The 15,167-nt window shown below is 36.4% G+C and overlaps 2 protein-coding genes across 5 annotated transcripts in view; both read left to right on the top strand.

Moving 5' to 3' along the window:
* Positions 1-9,875, top strand: part of Tm2 (tropomyosin 2) — a 31,197-nt gene extending 21,322 nt beyond the window's left edge. Inside the window, exons 1-8 of one of the 4 annotated variants that reach the window (XR_004674688.2) lie at positions 342-427; positions 5,351-5,518; positions 5,904-6,163; positions 7,028-7,145; positions 7,497-7,598; positions 7,769-7,946; positions 8,465-9,054; positions 9,629-9,875. Coding sequence is in view for 1 of the 4 variants with exons in the window: in XM_034977465.2 (XP_034833356.1) it covers positions 5,405-5,518; positions 5,904-6,163; positions 7,028-7,145; positions 7,497-7,598; positions 7,769-7,946; positions 9,629-9,711 (855 nt within the window). In the remaining 3 variants the exon portion in view is untranslated. Of the gene's footprint in view, positions 1-341; positions 428-463; positions 523-5,348; positions 5,519-5,903; positions 6,164-7,027; positions 7,146-7,496; positions 7,599-7,768; positions 7,947-8,464; positions 9,055-9,628 lie in introns of those variants that run through there. The other 3 variants (XR_004674690.2, XR_011237745.1, XM_034977465.2) reach the window with 3 other exon arrangements.
* A 386-nt stretch (positions 9,876-10,261) lies between these two features.
* Positions 10,262-15,167, top strand: part of Syt4 (Synaptotagmin 4) — a 33,845-nt gene continuing 28,939 nt past the window's right edge. The window contains exon 1 of the mRNA XM_034977280.2: positions 10,262-10,469. Coding sequence (XP_034833171.1) covers positions 10,418-10,469 — 52 coding nt within the window. The 5' untranslated portion in view covers positions 10,262-10,417. The remainder of the gene's footprint in view (positions 10,470-15,167) is intronic.

A 15,167-nucleotide genomic window follows, 5' to 3' on the forward strand; every position in this document is an offset into this window, starting at 1 on the left:
GTGATTAAGACGTACTAACTTTTCGGAGTTATGTGCAGGAAAACATCTTGAGGAAACCTGCATGCCCTATGCCTGGAGAACTCCCGTTCTCCATAATATTTTCAAAGGTGTGTGAAGTTTGCCAATCAGTGCTTGGCCAGCGTGGTGGACTATGGCTTAAAGCCTTCTCATTCAGGAAGGTGACCTGAGCTCAGTAGTAGGCCGGCGATGGGTTTATGACGACGAAGGTAGACCTAAACAATGGTTTAACATTCATAAAGGCGTGGAAACAGGGGCTATCGATGTGGGAGTGAGAGCGCGTCGCGATTGCGATGGCGGATCGGAATTCTGGATTTTTGGCACCGAAAATAGTGCGGGCGGGCGGCGCGAGCGCAGGGCGGGCGCGCGGCTTAGTGCCTGTCGCTCCGCCGTGTGAACAGCTCGTTAGGTGAGTGCTGCTGAGAGCCTGGATACCCACGGCACCGGACCCTGCCCCAGCTAGTGACGGTGAAAGTGCAGTGCAGTGGCTATCCAAGCTTAACCGTTGAGTGTTGCGTTAACTTAAGTTTAAACGTGAAATGGAGTGGTGCATCCTCACCGTCGGCGCTTGGAGTGACTCGGGTTTCAGTGCGCTGAAAATAGAAAATAGCGTTTGCTCCCGGCCTATTTGCGGCCGGTCGGTATCGGTATTTATTTAGCGATTATGTGGAAACTGCCACAATTTTTATTTATACGCAGACGTGGCCCGATTATCGTCGAATTAGGACGCCTGCGCCGTCCGGCCAGGTGTCTCGTTTCTCGGGCCGCATTTAGCGATGAAATTAATGATGATATGTCACACTATACCCTCATAAAACATTCCATCTATCCCTACATATTTATTTAGGATTTTATGGATTTTAAAAGAGATAAGAATTTAATCGAAATGGAGTCGTGTAAAATATAGGAACTTAATTTATTGTTCTAGTAACGATGGGATATTTACGCTTTAAAACTTGGACTGGTTTTTACTTTGTGTCATTGTTTATCAAGTTATCTTTTAGTCTATTTGATGATTTTTTAATAATAATTTAGAGACTAAAGGAGTCAAGGTTCATGAATATTTTGAGACGGAAGCAACCTTTACTAATTTATTCGTAGGGGTCAGTGAAACATGTCCAAAAAATTTTGGCATGACGTCAAATATGTTTGATAAACTGTACCTATTTAATAAAAAATTGATCAAGTGTGTGTCACAATAACATTAGATGGGGTTCCGTCTTTCGCTTTCTGCAATGTATTCATCATTGCTGAGGGTCGTGATAAACATGTTTTAAAAAAACTGTTTTACCGTAAGTCAAAATGAAAAATAAACAAGTTTAATAATTTTGATGTAAATTCTTTTTCTCACTATATAGGACCAAACTGACCTACAGTTAGTTCCAATTCCAACTATAGGGACTTACATTTTTCAGTCGACTAATTGGATTTACAATAGTCGGACAAATAATTAGGTACGTCGATCTGTTGTGACTTGATTGAAAGACAAACCAATAAACCAACAAACAAACACTCTTTCACATTTATAATATTGTTACTTTAGCTAATATCGATACTTTAATTTGCTGATATTCTAAAATTTACCTAATTTTTTTTGAATAAGTAATTACCTATATAAAACTTGGATATTCAACTCGCGTAAAACTGCTATTATGGGCCTTATTATTTCGTAAATGGTGTTTTTTCGAAAACTGTTTAAGGAATCTTTTAATGAATTTAAAATATCTGTTTATCGAAAAGACTCGAGCGGGCTCGTCAAAAATTTTTTCATTCACTTTTCATGTTCAGGAAATAATCTAGTAGATTTTTTTTTCAAAATCTGAATGATGTATCTATGTAGTATGTAGCGGTAACAAGTTTCTGCAACTGTGCAAAATGTTTACTTAACAGCGCTATTCGTTTGTGATAAAAATAACTATGACACATGGTCTGACAGACAGACAGACGAACAAATGGACCGAACGATATTAAAGGGTTCCTTGTTTTACCTACTAATAAATCCTTAAAATTACTTACATTTATAGACTCATTGAGAGTGATAGACATAGGTATATACAATGTGATAAATGTCCCAAGCAAAGAATGAACCTAACTTTTTCAAACTGACCTAGGTTACATTAGCATTATTATATATTCTGTGCCTAGGTATAAAGGTAGTAGGTACTTACTAATAATAAGGAAAAACAAAGAAATCGATAAGGTCTAGAAGTTGTACTTAGTTTATATAAATTTTAAGACAAATAAATGAATTTTTACATTAAAATTTATTAGGTAATAACCATATTATAATTATTATAATCTGGTACCGGACGATAGGTTAGTCTACAAATCGAATGATGTTTATGTAAGTGTATCTATAACGTAGCTACCTCCACTAATAAAAAGATCTTCAAAATTCGAATGGGATTTGCAAAATCCTAAATCCACGCGGATAAATCACGGGCGTAAGCTAGTTCCACTGATAAAGACGCGGTGATATATTAAGTCAGTGTGAGGAATTTCTACAGGAATAAATTCCGGGGACGTTCAACAGCTGTTCCCGTCGGAATGCTTATTTCGGTTAACAATATCGGTAACACTTGACAGCCAGCCAAAAATATAATCGCGTCATGCGGCACCGCCCGATATCTTCGCATTTTCCAGACGTAAACTTCCCAATGGATTTCTTAATAAGTTTTACGTTACACCTACATAGGTCGTGGCATCCGGGTGTACCTAGAGTCATAGTGCAACAAGACTACCACGGATCGATTGTTACGATCCACATAATATGATGGATCATCATCAATATGACACCTTTATTTTCATAGTTCGTTGCACTTTTCCACGACAGTTAAATTTGATATTATCAGTGTGACGCTTGTTCATCCATTCAGTATTACATACACTCCATATTTCAATAACCCCTACAAATCTACTCAAATAAATACGATATCTGTTACATATAAGTTATACTTTGAAATTTTTTATTGGATAAGGATAAGGAAGCATTATTATCGATACAAACAAACATTTTATTTTAGAATTCTTGATTATCTGCCAGCCTATCTGTCTGTCTGTGCACGCTTCACGCTGAAACGACTGAACAAATATTTACATAAATAAGCTTATTTATGGCTAATTACTCCGGTTTAACAAATAAGAAAGATCTTATCTCGAAAAACATTATATCTTCGGGATACGGGATCAATTTTTTTATCTATTTTAGTCCATAATTTCAGTCTTTAAACCAGTTTTCACAGCAAATATCCTTTTTTTGTGTTTTTCTTGCGTTTCTTCGTGACTTGAACTGAGAGAGCGTTCGTTCACGCGATAGGTCCTTAGCTAGTAAATGAAAATCGAAAACATTAATTTATTACTTATCATAGCGAACAAACATGCTCGGTCGGAAAATGTTTCTATACACTGTTGCAGTCTATAAGGAATTGAATAGGTAAGTATAATCTAAACGAGACAAAATTATGAAAGAGATACGTAAGCCTAAGCCTTAAAAATTAAAAAAAAATTGCAGTGTTATGAGTCGAAATTATAAAAATGATCGTTAACCTACAACACGATTACACAGAAACAAAGTTCAATGAATATAGGTTACCGGTTAATTTAAGGGACATTAAGCGGTCTGGTTAACTGTCCTACACAGTGCATCTGATAATCTGGCAGTGGGCCAAGAGGCTACTGGCTAGGTACTGATGCCGAATTAAATTGCTCGAATATACGTGTTCTATGCGTTTTTTGCGTTAAAAATAACGTTAAAAACCTGTATTAAAATATGCGCGAACATCAGTTTTCATCGCTTCTACCTAAGCTACGTTAAGTGCTACTACACAAATCTTGATTTAACCTAGAATCGAATGCACGTCCAGCCATCGATATAAATGACAAGATATGGTCAAGCGATATGACAAGATATGGCCACGGTTTAGAAACCAAATAAATCAGCGCCATCTCTGCTCGCGTTTGAAATCCAGACGTCACTGAGCTGAGGTCGCATTGGTGCGTAATAAACATTTATGCAATATAATAATAATAATAATATAATTGTTATTTTAATTTCTGTTGTTTCTGTTATTCTATCGTTTGTTGTTTCTGTTACTTTATATTCTGTTGTTTATTTTATTTTATTTTATTTTATTTTTTGTTGTTCCTGTTATTTGATTTTCTGTTACTTTACTTTAATTTTTTTTTGTTGCTTCTGTTATTTTATTGTTTGTTGTTTTTTTTAAAAATATGATTAAAATGAGAAAAATAAATAAATGAGAGTCAAAAATATAAGTCAATGCGTCGAGCATTAGTTTTGCCGATTAGTACTTCACACAATATAGCTAAGTACCTTCAAATCAATGGTAATACCGCATCTTTGGTCAAGAGTCAAGATAGTGCGCTCTACGTAGCTAGTCTTAGTTTCAGTCTCATTTAAATGTTAAGAACAGTGCTTATAGCTTCATCACTGGCTGAAGACCTGTGCTGTATTTCACATACCTATAGCCAAACCATATCATGCCCAAGTTTTTGTTTGTGCTGGTCCGCACCTAGGTCACAGTTCTACCCAGGTTGCGCGTCACTTGCATAAAAAATAGTATAAGAATTACGATAGAGTTACATATGCCTCTGATTGAACTCATAATATACTTATCATAAGTATAGGTGGTAGATTCATTTGATGATTCAAAGTACTTGTAAAAGTTCATTTGAATAAAAATATTTCTATTCTATTCTATTCTATCGCTGAAATAAAAATTCATGCACTGAAACCCGGTGAAACACTCTGTGAGACACATACGTATATTGATACTAGATGATGCCCCCGACTTCGTCCGCGTGGATTTAGGTTATTTAAAAATCCCGTGGGAACTCTCTGATTTTCTGGGATAAAAAGTACTTAGCCTATGTCCTTCCCCGGTATAAAAGCTCCCTCTGTATCATCTCTGTAATTTCATCAAAATCGGTCAAACCGTTGGGCCGTGAAAAGCTAGCAGACAGACACACTTACGCATTTATGATATTAGTATGGATTTTTATAGCAAGGTCCCCACTAAAGTGCAGTAGCCTTGGGAGAATTGGCACCACTGCGCTGACTTCACCAAGGGATGCGCTTTTGGCTCGAAAAATGCGCATACAGACTGGCCACTTTGTCGTGCATATTATAATATCTCGCAGCGCTGCTCCTTTGAGGGCAGCGCTGTTGGATGCCGCTGCGCTGCTTCAATCGAAGGATGCGCTTTTATTTCGGACGAGGCCCGTCCAGAGTAATACCTCACAAGGCTGCCGCGCTTAGTGTGGATCCAGTTATAAGTAACATAGAGATTTATTATTTTTACTCTTCACTTTACAGGCCAGTAGCTGGCGTATATTTTCAACCGGACCGTAGAAACAAAAAGCCGCCACCATGGACGCAATCAAAAAGAAAATGCAGGCGATGAAGCTGGAGAAGGACAATGCCATGGACAAGGCAGATACCTGCGAACAGCAGGCCAGGGATGCCAACCTCCGTGCCGAAAAGGTGAGAACTACTTGAACGTTTTAAAAAGTCGCACAAGGTGCATTAAAAGCACGGGCTAGAAATTATAAAGAGTTAAAATCTCAGAGGCAGCACAAAAAAGACATTGATGCACTTTATGTGATCTGTGATCAAAATGACTTTATTAAATTATTTCTTATCATCCTAACAATATAAATAAATGACATTAAAACAAGACAGCAGCTGGTCTACATTTGGACTGCAAAATTGCAGTTTTGATGCAATCATTGTGCAGTCCAAATGCAGTTCTTCTGTTTAGACCCCACACCGTAAATATACATAGAGAACCCGGGTGTTACGATTTTAACTATAAAATCTTACACTCAGGGTACAGTAATTAAAACCATTCTGACGTTTCATATTCCAGGTGAACGAGGAAGTCCGTGAACTCCAGAAGAAACTTGCCCAAGTAGAAGAAGATCTTGTCCTAAACAAGAACAAGCTCGAGCAAGCCAACAAAGACTTAGAGGAGAAGGAGAAGCAGCTGGCCGCTACTGAGGCGGAGGTGGCCTCACAAAACAGGAAGGTGCAGCAGATTGAGGAGGATCTCGAGAAGTCTGAGGAGAGGTCGGGCACCGCCCAACAGAAACTGCTCGAGGCTCAACAGGCCGCTGACGAGAACAACCGGTAAGCAGATTTTTTACATATATGATAGGTTTTGTGGTTGACTACAGTGCCCGATGAAAACCGTTATTGATGAAGCTAGGTAAGCTTATCTACAATAGGAAGGTATAGCAGTTTAAGGGAGAAGTCGGGTGCAGTCCAACAGTAAAGGCTTAACAGGGCACTGGTGAGAACTACTGGTAGGTACTAGGCAAGCACGCTTTAAGCAGTGGTAGATTCTTTTGACGATTTAAATCACAAGTTTATTTGAGTAAAAATGTTTCTATTTATATTCTAGTTCTATTTCTATTATAGTTATTTTATGTAAACAAGATGAACTTGCGTTTGATTGCAATGCTTCAAGGAAAGCGATGTTGGAAAATCGCAAGTTTTTTTTAAATATATTTAGTTGGAACGCACCTGGCTAGAAGATAAAAGTAGATAATATTTACAAGAACAATTAAAGCAGAACACATATCTAGGTTTAATAGTAATAAAATACCATAAAAAAACATTGCTGGGATTGAGCCAATAAAAATTTGGATCCGAGAGCAGGAGATAGCTGCTGTAAACGAAATATTTTTATTGAGGCTAAGTATGACAAAAAGATAACAGTAGTACATGGCGTTAATTCCTGGACGGGCTCCGAGGATGCCAGATTAAATCATTTCAATCTGCATCTCAAGGCTCAGGGCACGCAAAAGAAAACCCTAAAGAAAATTGCCTCATTTTGCGTGTACCCTGCAGGGATACGAATTATGCAGAGTGGTTTTAATTTCGAAATATCAAGTTATTCAATTTGGGTTTTACAACCTCTATGTATTTCAAATCTAGTAGGTATAATTCATATTTTCAGTTTTGTCAATAATGGATTTTTATCTATTTCAGTATGTGCAAAGTATTGGAGAACAGGTCACAGCAAGACGAGGAGCGTATGGACCAACTCACAAACCAATTAAAGGAAGCCCGTCTCCTCGCTGAAGATGCTGACGGCAAGTCTGATGAAGTAAGTAACATGTGTCATCTTCTGAAAAGACGTTAGGCGAAGCAGTACATAGGAAATTCAGGCCTAGAAACCTTGAAAAAGTGTATTTTGAAGTAACGTTAAGCGATCCTCCACTAATTGAAGTCGCTGGGGAACCATTGGACACACGCAGCATACCTAATTTTGTTGCAATCATTGCAATAGAGGGTATGAGAGAGATATGTCCTGTTGTGAATGTCTATCAGTCATGTCGATGAAGATGATGATATCAGAAGACAGGTTTATCTAAAATTATCAACATGTTTTTATAAATCTGAAATTTGGGAATGTTAAAATATTTTGCTTTTACTTACCGTATTGTAACAAACACAGGTTTCACGTAAGCTGGCCTTCGTTGAAGACGAACTTGAAGTAGCAGAGGACCGTGTCAAGTCTGGTGATGCCAAGATCTCAGAACTTGAGGAAGAATTGAAAGTAAGTTTAGTTGGACAAATATTAGGTAAACTTTTAAACTATTTGTTTAGCCAGATACATAACATAGAATACAAGAGAAAAGAATGAACCTATAACATTTTCATAGAAATAATATCGATTTCCCGATTTGGGCTATACATATATTAAACTAGGTGCTTCTTGTCCCATAGGTCGTAGGTAACTCCCTTAAATCTTTGGAAGTATCCGAAGAAAAGGCCAACCAGCGTGTAGAAGAATTCAAAAAGCAGCTGAAGACCCTCACTGTCAAATTGAAGGAGGCCGAGGCTCGCGCTGAGTACGCCGAGAAGACTGTCAAGAAACTGCAAAAGGAGGTCGACAGGCTCGAAGGTAACCTTGAAACACTAACCATAAATAGGATAAAAGTTTTCTATGCCTTAACAAGCGGGATATTCTTGAATTTCTCTCTTTTTTGCAAAATAAATTTGTTTTACGAGAATATTTCTTTTGGCTCTAGTGGTACTTTATCATATCGTTAACTGTACGTAAATCTGTTATTCAAGTAATTGAGTATGTTCAGGAATAGAAGGAAAAACGTCGTGATTTGATATCTCCTGTATAGCTCGATTTTGGGAGATTTACGCAAACTTAACTTGAAAAATTAAAGTTACACTCAGAGCTAAGCAGTCTCAAAAATACTTTCTCTTTACTTTTGACTTATTCTAATTTTTTTCAAATTTATTTAAATCTGTAACCCTAACAATTATTAAACCAAGGGAACGCTAAAGCTTCTCCCGAAAAATGACGAAGCTTTTTAATTAATAAAAACATTCTAATTAATTGTTTCATGCTTTTCTATCAAAGTTTCAGGTGCGTTAAAAACTAATCTACAATAACACCATTTTCAGACACATTGTTCAACGACAAGGAGAAATACAAGGCGATATGCGATGACTTGGACAGCACATTCGCTGAGCTTACCGGATACTAATCGATTCCTTACATTTAGTTTAAGTCGATACCGTCCCAACGAATCCGTACCAACCTAAATTGCATTGCCATTAATTTCCGAACTTACCTAACTACTGCCCATTTAATCTCCGGATTTAATATCAGTTATTTGTTCATGTTCCAACCAACCTTCATCTTTTGACTCATTTTATTTAGGATCGCTTATAATTGTAATTTCTCACTAACTAACCTTATCATCGATATTTAGAGGATTGACAATAACAACCTTAGTTATGTGCCTCACAATAACTTCACTCACGGTTTCGTTATCGTTACCAAAATTTTGTAAGAGAAGTTATTCGAAAAGTGTGAAGCCATACCTTTTAGGTAACAGGGGCTAATAAAATCGCCATTTATTCTTATATCATTTATATAGCATTTTAAGCAATCCTTTAGAAATCGTAGTTGAGCCCTCAGCCCAGCTTTCTGTGTTGTGATTAATATGTCTTTCGCTTTGCTGCTACCGTCGTGGATCAATGCTTTCAAGGTATTTTGTACTATTTAAACTCTTTAATCTTTAAAAAAAGTATTGTTAAAGCTCCTACCTTGCTTGTGCTATAATTATATTATCTTTTAAAAAATATTGTTTACTTAACCAAATTATTAATGTTTCATCTTAATTTACTTTATTTGTTGTGTTTTTGATTTTTATTAGGGGTCTGTGAATCATCGTGTCGGAAATTTTCAGCAGTTTCAATTATGCTTATGTGCAAAAGTTAGACCAGAGCATGGCGATTGTTTTTATGTTTTGTTACTCGTCGCAAACCAGCAAACAGACGGAGACTGTCAGAAACACTCGGTGTGTTTCTGATAACAATAAAATTTAAACTCACCTTTACTCCATTTGACATACGGTTGAAATTGGTAAACCCACTGAAAACAAAACCTCTATGATCTTTATCATTGTGTATCATTACTCTTGAAGATGTAAATATATTAGGCTGAAGCAGTGTGTCGTTGGCCAAACAGCAGTCCGAGGATAATATAATATGCTTTAGCAGTAGTAATTGCATCTATTTTATATACGAATGGTACCTACTAATGATGCTTGTGTTACACAGACGAGTTGGGCATCAACAAGGACCGGTACAAGAGCTTGGCCGACGAGATGGACTCCACCTTCGCCGAGCTGGCTGGCTACTAGACACACATTCACATCCCAACATTCACCTGATAAAGAAAGCGCTTCCGTCGTCGCTACGCGAACTACTTTATGTACTCGTGGTGTAATATTTATTAATATCATATTAAATAATATGTAAATTTATTTACGATTTTCAATAAAATAATTTATAACAACTATTGTTATATTCGGGTTTGATTTTCCCATCATAGAATAGATTAAATCAAATAATTAAAATGTGTGTACAATGAGTGAAATCTATTTAAATAATTACGATATGAGTTTTTTTTTAATTTTTATGGTGTACTTTGAAAGAAAAACGTATTAAAAATTAAAATAGAATCCGTTATAGAGCCACTATAGAGCAACAACAAAGTACAGTTACCCCTCGGAGGAAACTTGTATGAATGCTAGATGAATGGGCATGGAAAACAGAGCCCCATTCAAAGGTTTCAGGTATCTTGCTAACAAAGGAAGTACGTTACTGCTGTCAACTGTCAAATGACGTCTTTCCGTCGTAGCATGGATCTGCGCATGTGCGTTGAAATCCCCAAAACGCCTGCGCGACTACCCTCCTAATATAATCGATAGTGCAGTAGGGACAACAGCCTGTTGGGTGATACGATTTCCGCGTTTTAATACAGAAATACACGGTTTCTTTGGTTCTCGTTTGAAGTAAAGCTTCAAGGTGTCGGTCTCAAGTAGCGTTCTACCAGGAGCGATCACCATGAAGATCCTGTCGCCTCGCGATGGACCGGACATCGCACCAATCGAATCCGGTAAGTATAAGCAAAACTCACCATACCAAAACCCATCTTAAGAATCTTACGAGTATATCGGTGACTAGCTTATATCCGCAGCTTCGTCGGCGTGGACTACAAAAATTTCAAACCCCTATTTTGCCCCCTTAGCAGTTAAATTTGCAAAAATCATCTTTTAGCGGATGTCTGCGTCGTAGTAGCTATCTGCATGCCAGGTTTCAGCTCGATCCGTCCAGTTGCTTGAGCTGGGCGTAGATAAGTCAGTCAGTCATCTTTTCCTTTTATATAAAGACTAGCTGATCCCCGCGGCTTCGCCCGCGTAGATTTAGGTTTTTAAAGATCCCGTATAGCCTATGTCACTCAGGAATAATGTAGCTTTCTACTGGTGAAAGAATTTTTAAAATCGGTTCAGTAGTTCTAAAGATTACCCCCTACAAACAAACTTAACGACATTACCTCTTTATATAATACAACGGGCCGTGCAGCAGAAATCGTAATATTTTAATTTCGCCATAACTTCAAAACCAAACGTCCAATTTTAATCATTCAAAGACCAAATATTATCTCCATAAACTGTTCTTAGTGATGAAATCATTTATTTTGATAAGGATTAATAGCATGAGTAAAATAAACGCGTTTAAATGTAGTCCAAAAAAAATTCAAGATTTTTAAATAAAAAAATGGTTGCTGTGCCTCACTCGACATAGATGGGTATAGTGTGTCGCGGACTTTTTTGTAGATATTTATAAGATCTACAATTAATTAGAACATTTTATGGTTCTATCTTTTATAGTTTAGGCAGCGTACGCAAAATAAGTAACTTTTCTGGTTGATTTTTTACACCTTGTGTCCGAAAAACCCAAATATCTTACGGAACCCTATTTTTTTCCAAAATAAAATATAGCCTATGTTACTCGTGGATAATGTAGCTTTCGAATGGTGAAAGAATTTTTAAAATCGGTCCAGTAGTTTTTGAGCCTATTCAGTACAAACAAACAAACAAACAAACAAACAAACAAACAAACAAAGTTTTCCTCTTTATAATATTAGTGTAGATTTGTCAGTAAAACAATTTTGTAGTTAATACAGAATTTTTCTCCTGTTATTTTTAAGAAATAAGTGAATAGGAGTATACTTACAGGCTTACGGTATGGTATACTCACCTATAGAATAATGACGCGCAACTACAAAGTCGATTATGGTGAAATATATTATCATCTAGATAAGTTTATGTTGATCATGGTGATTATTTGTATTAGATATATTTTTCCTATTCATTTCTAGATTCTATATTCTAATGATACAATATACGCTATAGCAAACACCATAATATTGATAAGAATGTTAAATCTATGATTCAACCAAATTATTAGTACCAACATATATAGATTAGGCATCTACCTATTATGCTCTATAAAACAAATTAAGCAATAAGGTGAAGCATGTAGGTATCTATTAATCTAAGTTGATCGCGGTGATTATTATCTTTTGTATCGACTATGCGTTATTTTATTGGTTTCCTTTGTGTAGACTAGGTACATTTTTAGTGGATTTTGTGGTGACAATTATAATAGAATGGTAGGTACTGTATTAACTTTGCGATCGATACTTATATCGCTAGACGCTAACTTAAGACGTAATATTGTACATTCCCTTTTATTGGAACCTCTTATTATTATTGCATTTGTTCTAGCAATTTTAAGGTTAAATTCTGCTGCCCCTTGGGGATTCTAGACGGCATTTAAGATAAAACTTTTGCGTGTTTCTTAACCAAGCTGTATTTTGTTAAAACCCTTGTTAAGCTTTCTTTAATTACACGTCCCTCAAGGACTTGATATTTTAATTAAGATTAAGTATTTTATATACAAAATGCTGTTTTTAGGCTTTCTTGGCCTATCTTTCATTAGGTACATTATGCTATTATTATTTAATGCTTTTAGGACGTATGGTGTATAAATAAGCTTTTGTATAGAATGCTTTTGTTTCGTTTTCTAGGTAGGTAGATCTTATATCATATTCACTACATCTTTGGATTGATCAGCGAGTGGCCTTTTGCGTCATAGTCTAGCGATTTGGAAAATGGAAATGCTACGTTGGTAGCTATTAGTTGGTAGATATTACCTATTGGAACGGCACTGTTTCAGTCCGGAATAGAACGTCTGAACTATATTTGGAAAAGAGAGAAAGATTATAGTACAAGACCGATAGAACCTCACATAGGTATGAGTGACAGAGACAACGGTCTACAAAGCCGAAATTTCATTCTAATGGTTGATGTACATTATTTTCTGTCGCGTACTGTAATATGGTTATAGTCTTGTTTGGCCAATCCGTGCCCTTCACTTCTTCATAGTCTGCGGGTCTACCGTCTAGGTCAAAAAAGGTCTGAGCACTAGGTGAATATAATAAAAGCTGGCCCAGGCCAGAAAACGTAATCTTCTCTGATAGGCGTTGAAACTAACATAGTAAAGTATTTTGTACTTTTTATGTAGTTATTTGTTAGAAGTTATTTGCACATTTCCATGAAATCTTTGTGATGCTTATCATTTATGAAGTTAATTGTATGATACTTGAGGTGATTAAACATTAACTGATCATTATTTTGAAACGATTGTGAAAAGTGCTCATCACCCGATATCTAAGTACTTACCTAGGTAAACAATTGATTAATTATGATTTATGACTATGAGTCACATCTTTTTTATAGATTCGTCACAAACCAACAGGTAGGTAGTGAATATAAGTAAGTAGGACACGAAAGTTAGTCAGTTTACTTACCTAGTTACCTACTTATGATAAAGTGTTCTTCCTTTTTTTAACTAATTTAATCATTACTTTTTACTTTAACATGACTGACGTGATGACAAACGAATTATTTAATTATGTATAGTATCTAGGGCCTAGGTCTTTAAACAATCTTTTGTTGTTTACTTTTTTTCCTCCGTTTCATCGCAATGTTTTCCCTCAACGTTATACTTAGCAAGTAATAGAATCCGAAAAGTTAAATTTATGTGCCCTAGATCGAACCCAGACCTGCCGAATAGGAGACTGAAATCCTTAACCAATAAGCTATCACCGCTTATGATTACTTACGTATTATTGCTCCCGATTACAGCAACAGACTTCTGCTTCCAACGTTTTCGACATATTTTATTTAAGTACTAGCGACCCGCCCCAGCTTGATGGGTGCAATGCAATGTAGATACCAATGTGGTGTCAGTGAGGAGTGATTAATAATCCATACTTCCATACTATTTTTATAAATACGACCACCGCTGCCTCCGTCTCGTTTTGTTGCGCCTAATATTTTTTAATTTTCGATGGAAGCTTGATTTCTTCCGACATTTTGTTCTAATATCGTCATATTTCAACAAATTAATACAACCCATATATTAAACTATACCTATAAACCTTCCTCTTCAATCACTCTATCTATTGGTCGAAACCGCATTAAAATCCGTTGCGTAGTTTAAAAGATCTACGCGTTCATACATACAGACAGCGGGAAGCGACTTTATTTTATACTATGTAGAGTATATGAAGGCTTTGCTTATTTATAATCCTGCGTAGGTCCTTTCGTTCTTCACATACCTATAGCGTATTGTAGTTTTTTTTAAAAAGAATATTAGCCATGTTAAATGACTAATATTCCCCTTTCCTCTCCAACTAAGCGTCAGGCTTGTGCTAGGCACGACAATAGTGCAACGGACGGGGTTTGAACCGTCGACCTTTCGGTTTTCAGTCCACCCCTTTACCGATTGAGGTATTCTATTTTATTTTGCATTGTAAAGGTCAGTAAATATGTTACAAACTCACAGGATACTTATTCGTTACATTATTTTATAGTTTTTACAATTTAAAATATAGGGTACCAATCGAGGTACCTACCTTTATAGTTATAGGTATAACTAAGTTTTTATTGGTATACCTAATAGGTAAGAATACCTATAACAATAAAATAAAAGTTGATAGAGTAAAAAAATCATTGTCATCATAATTTCAGCCTGCGGACATCCTCTGCAGAACTTAGGCCTTTCCCAAAGAGCGCCACCTTCTCTCCTCCGTGGCGCCACCACACCCGGTCCTCAGACTTCCTCAGCCACTTCCCCGTTACCACCATCTTTATATCGTCGGTCTATCGTGCTGGAGGGCACCCTATACACTTTCTTGTTCGCGGTCTCCACTGTAGAACCTAGAATTCTTGAACTCGATACACGCAACGAAAATACGCAATAGGCAAATAAGTAGATATAATAAGTGGGTATGTGTTTGTTCATGTTCTTAAAACTTACGTTATCAACTAAATAAATAGGGTACTGAAATGAATAACAAACATTAGTTAAGAAATCGTTCTATATACATATTGTAGTAGGTACTTCACCTATTTCTAGGTAGATATCTATCTATATCTACCTAAGAAGGGCTGGCTCATTTTTTGCGCAACGGATCAGACTGGCTGAAATAAAATTTTACATGATTTAAAAAAAAAGAAAAACAATATTTAGGTATATGTCTTATATATATAAAAAAGTGAATACAATGATCTGACTTTAGTCAGTTTTATGATTAAGTTTTTTTAAAATAATCGATATACTTACCTATGTACTTAGGTAAACGTCATCGCCTTCCACCTAGTCCGCGCAGGTTGAAAATGTCGAAAAAATACGACTGTACGGAACACTCGTTGCGTGAGCCTGACACGCACTTGGTCGGTTT

This window comes from Maniola hyperantus, chromosome 17 (genome assembly GCF_902806685.2).
Source record: "Maniola hyperantus chromosome 17, iAphHyp1.2, whole genome shotgun sequence".
Classification (NCBI taxonomy): domain Eukaryota; kingdom Metazoa; phylum Arthropoda; class Insecta; order Lepidoptera; family Nymphalidae; genus Maniola; species Maniola hyperantus.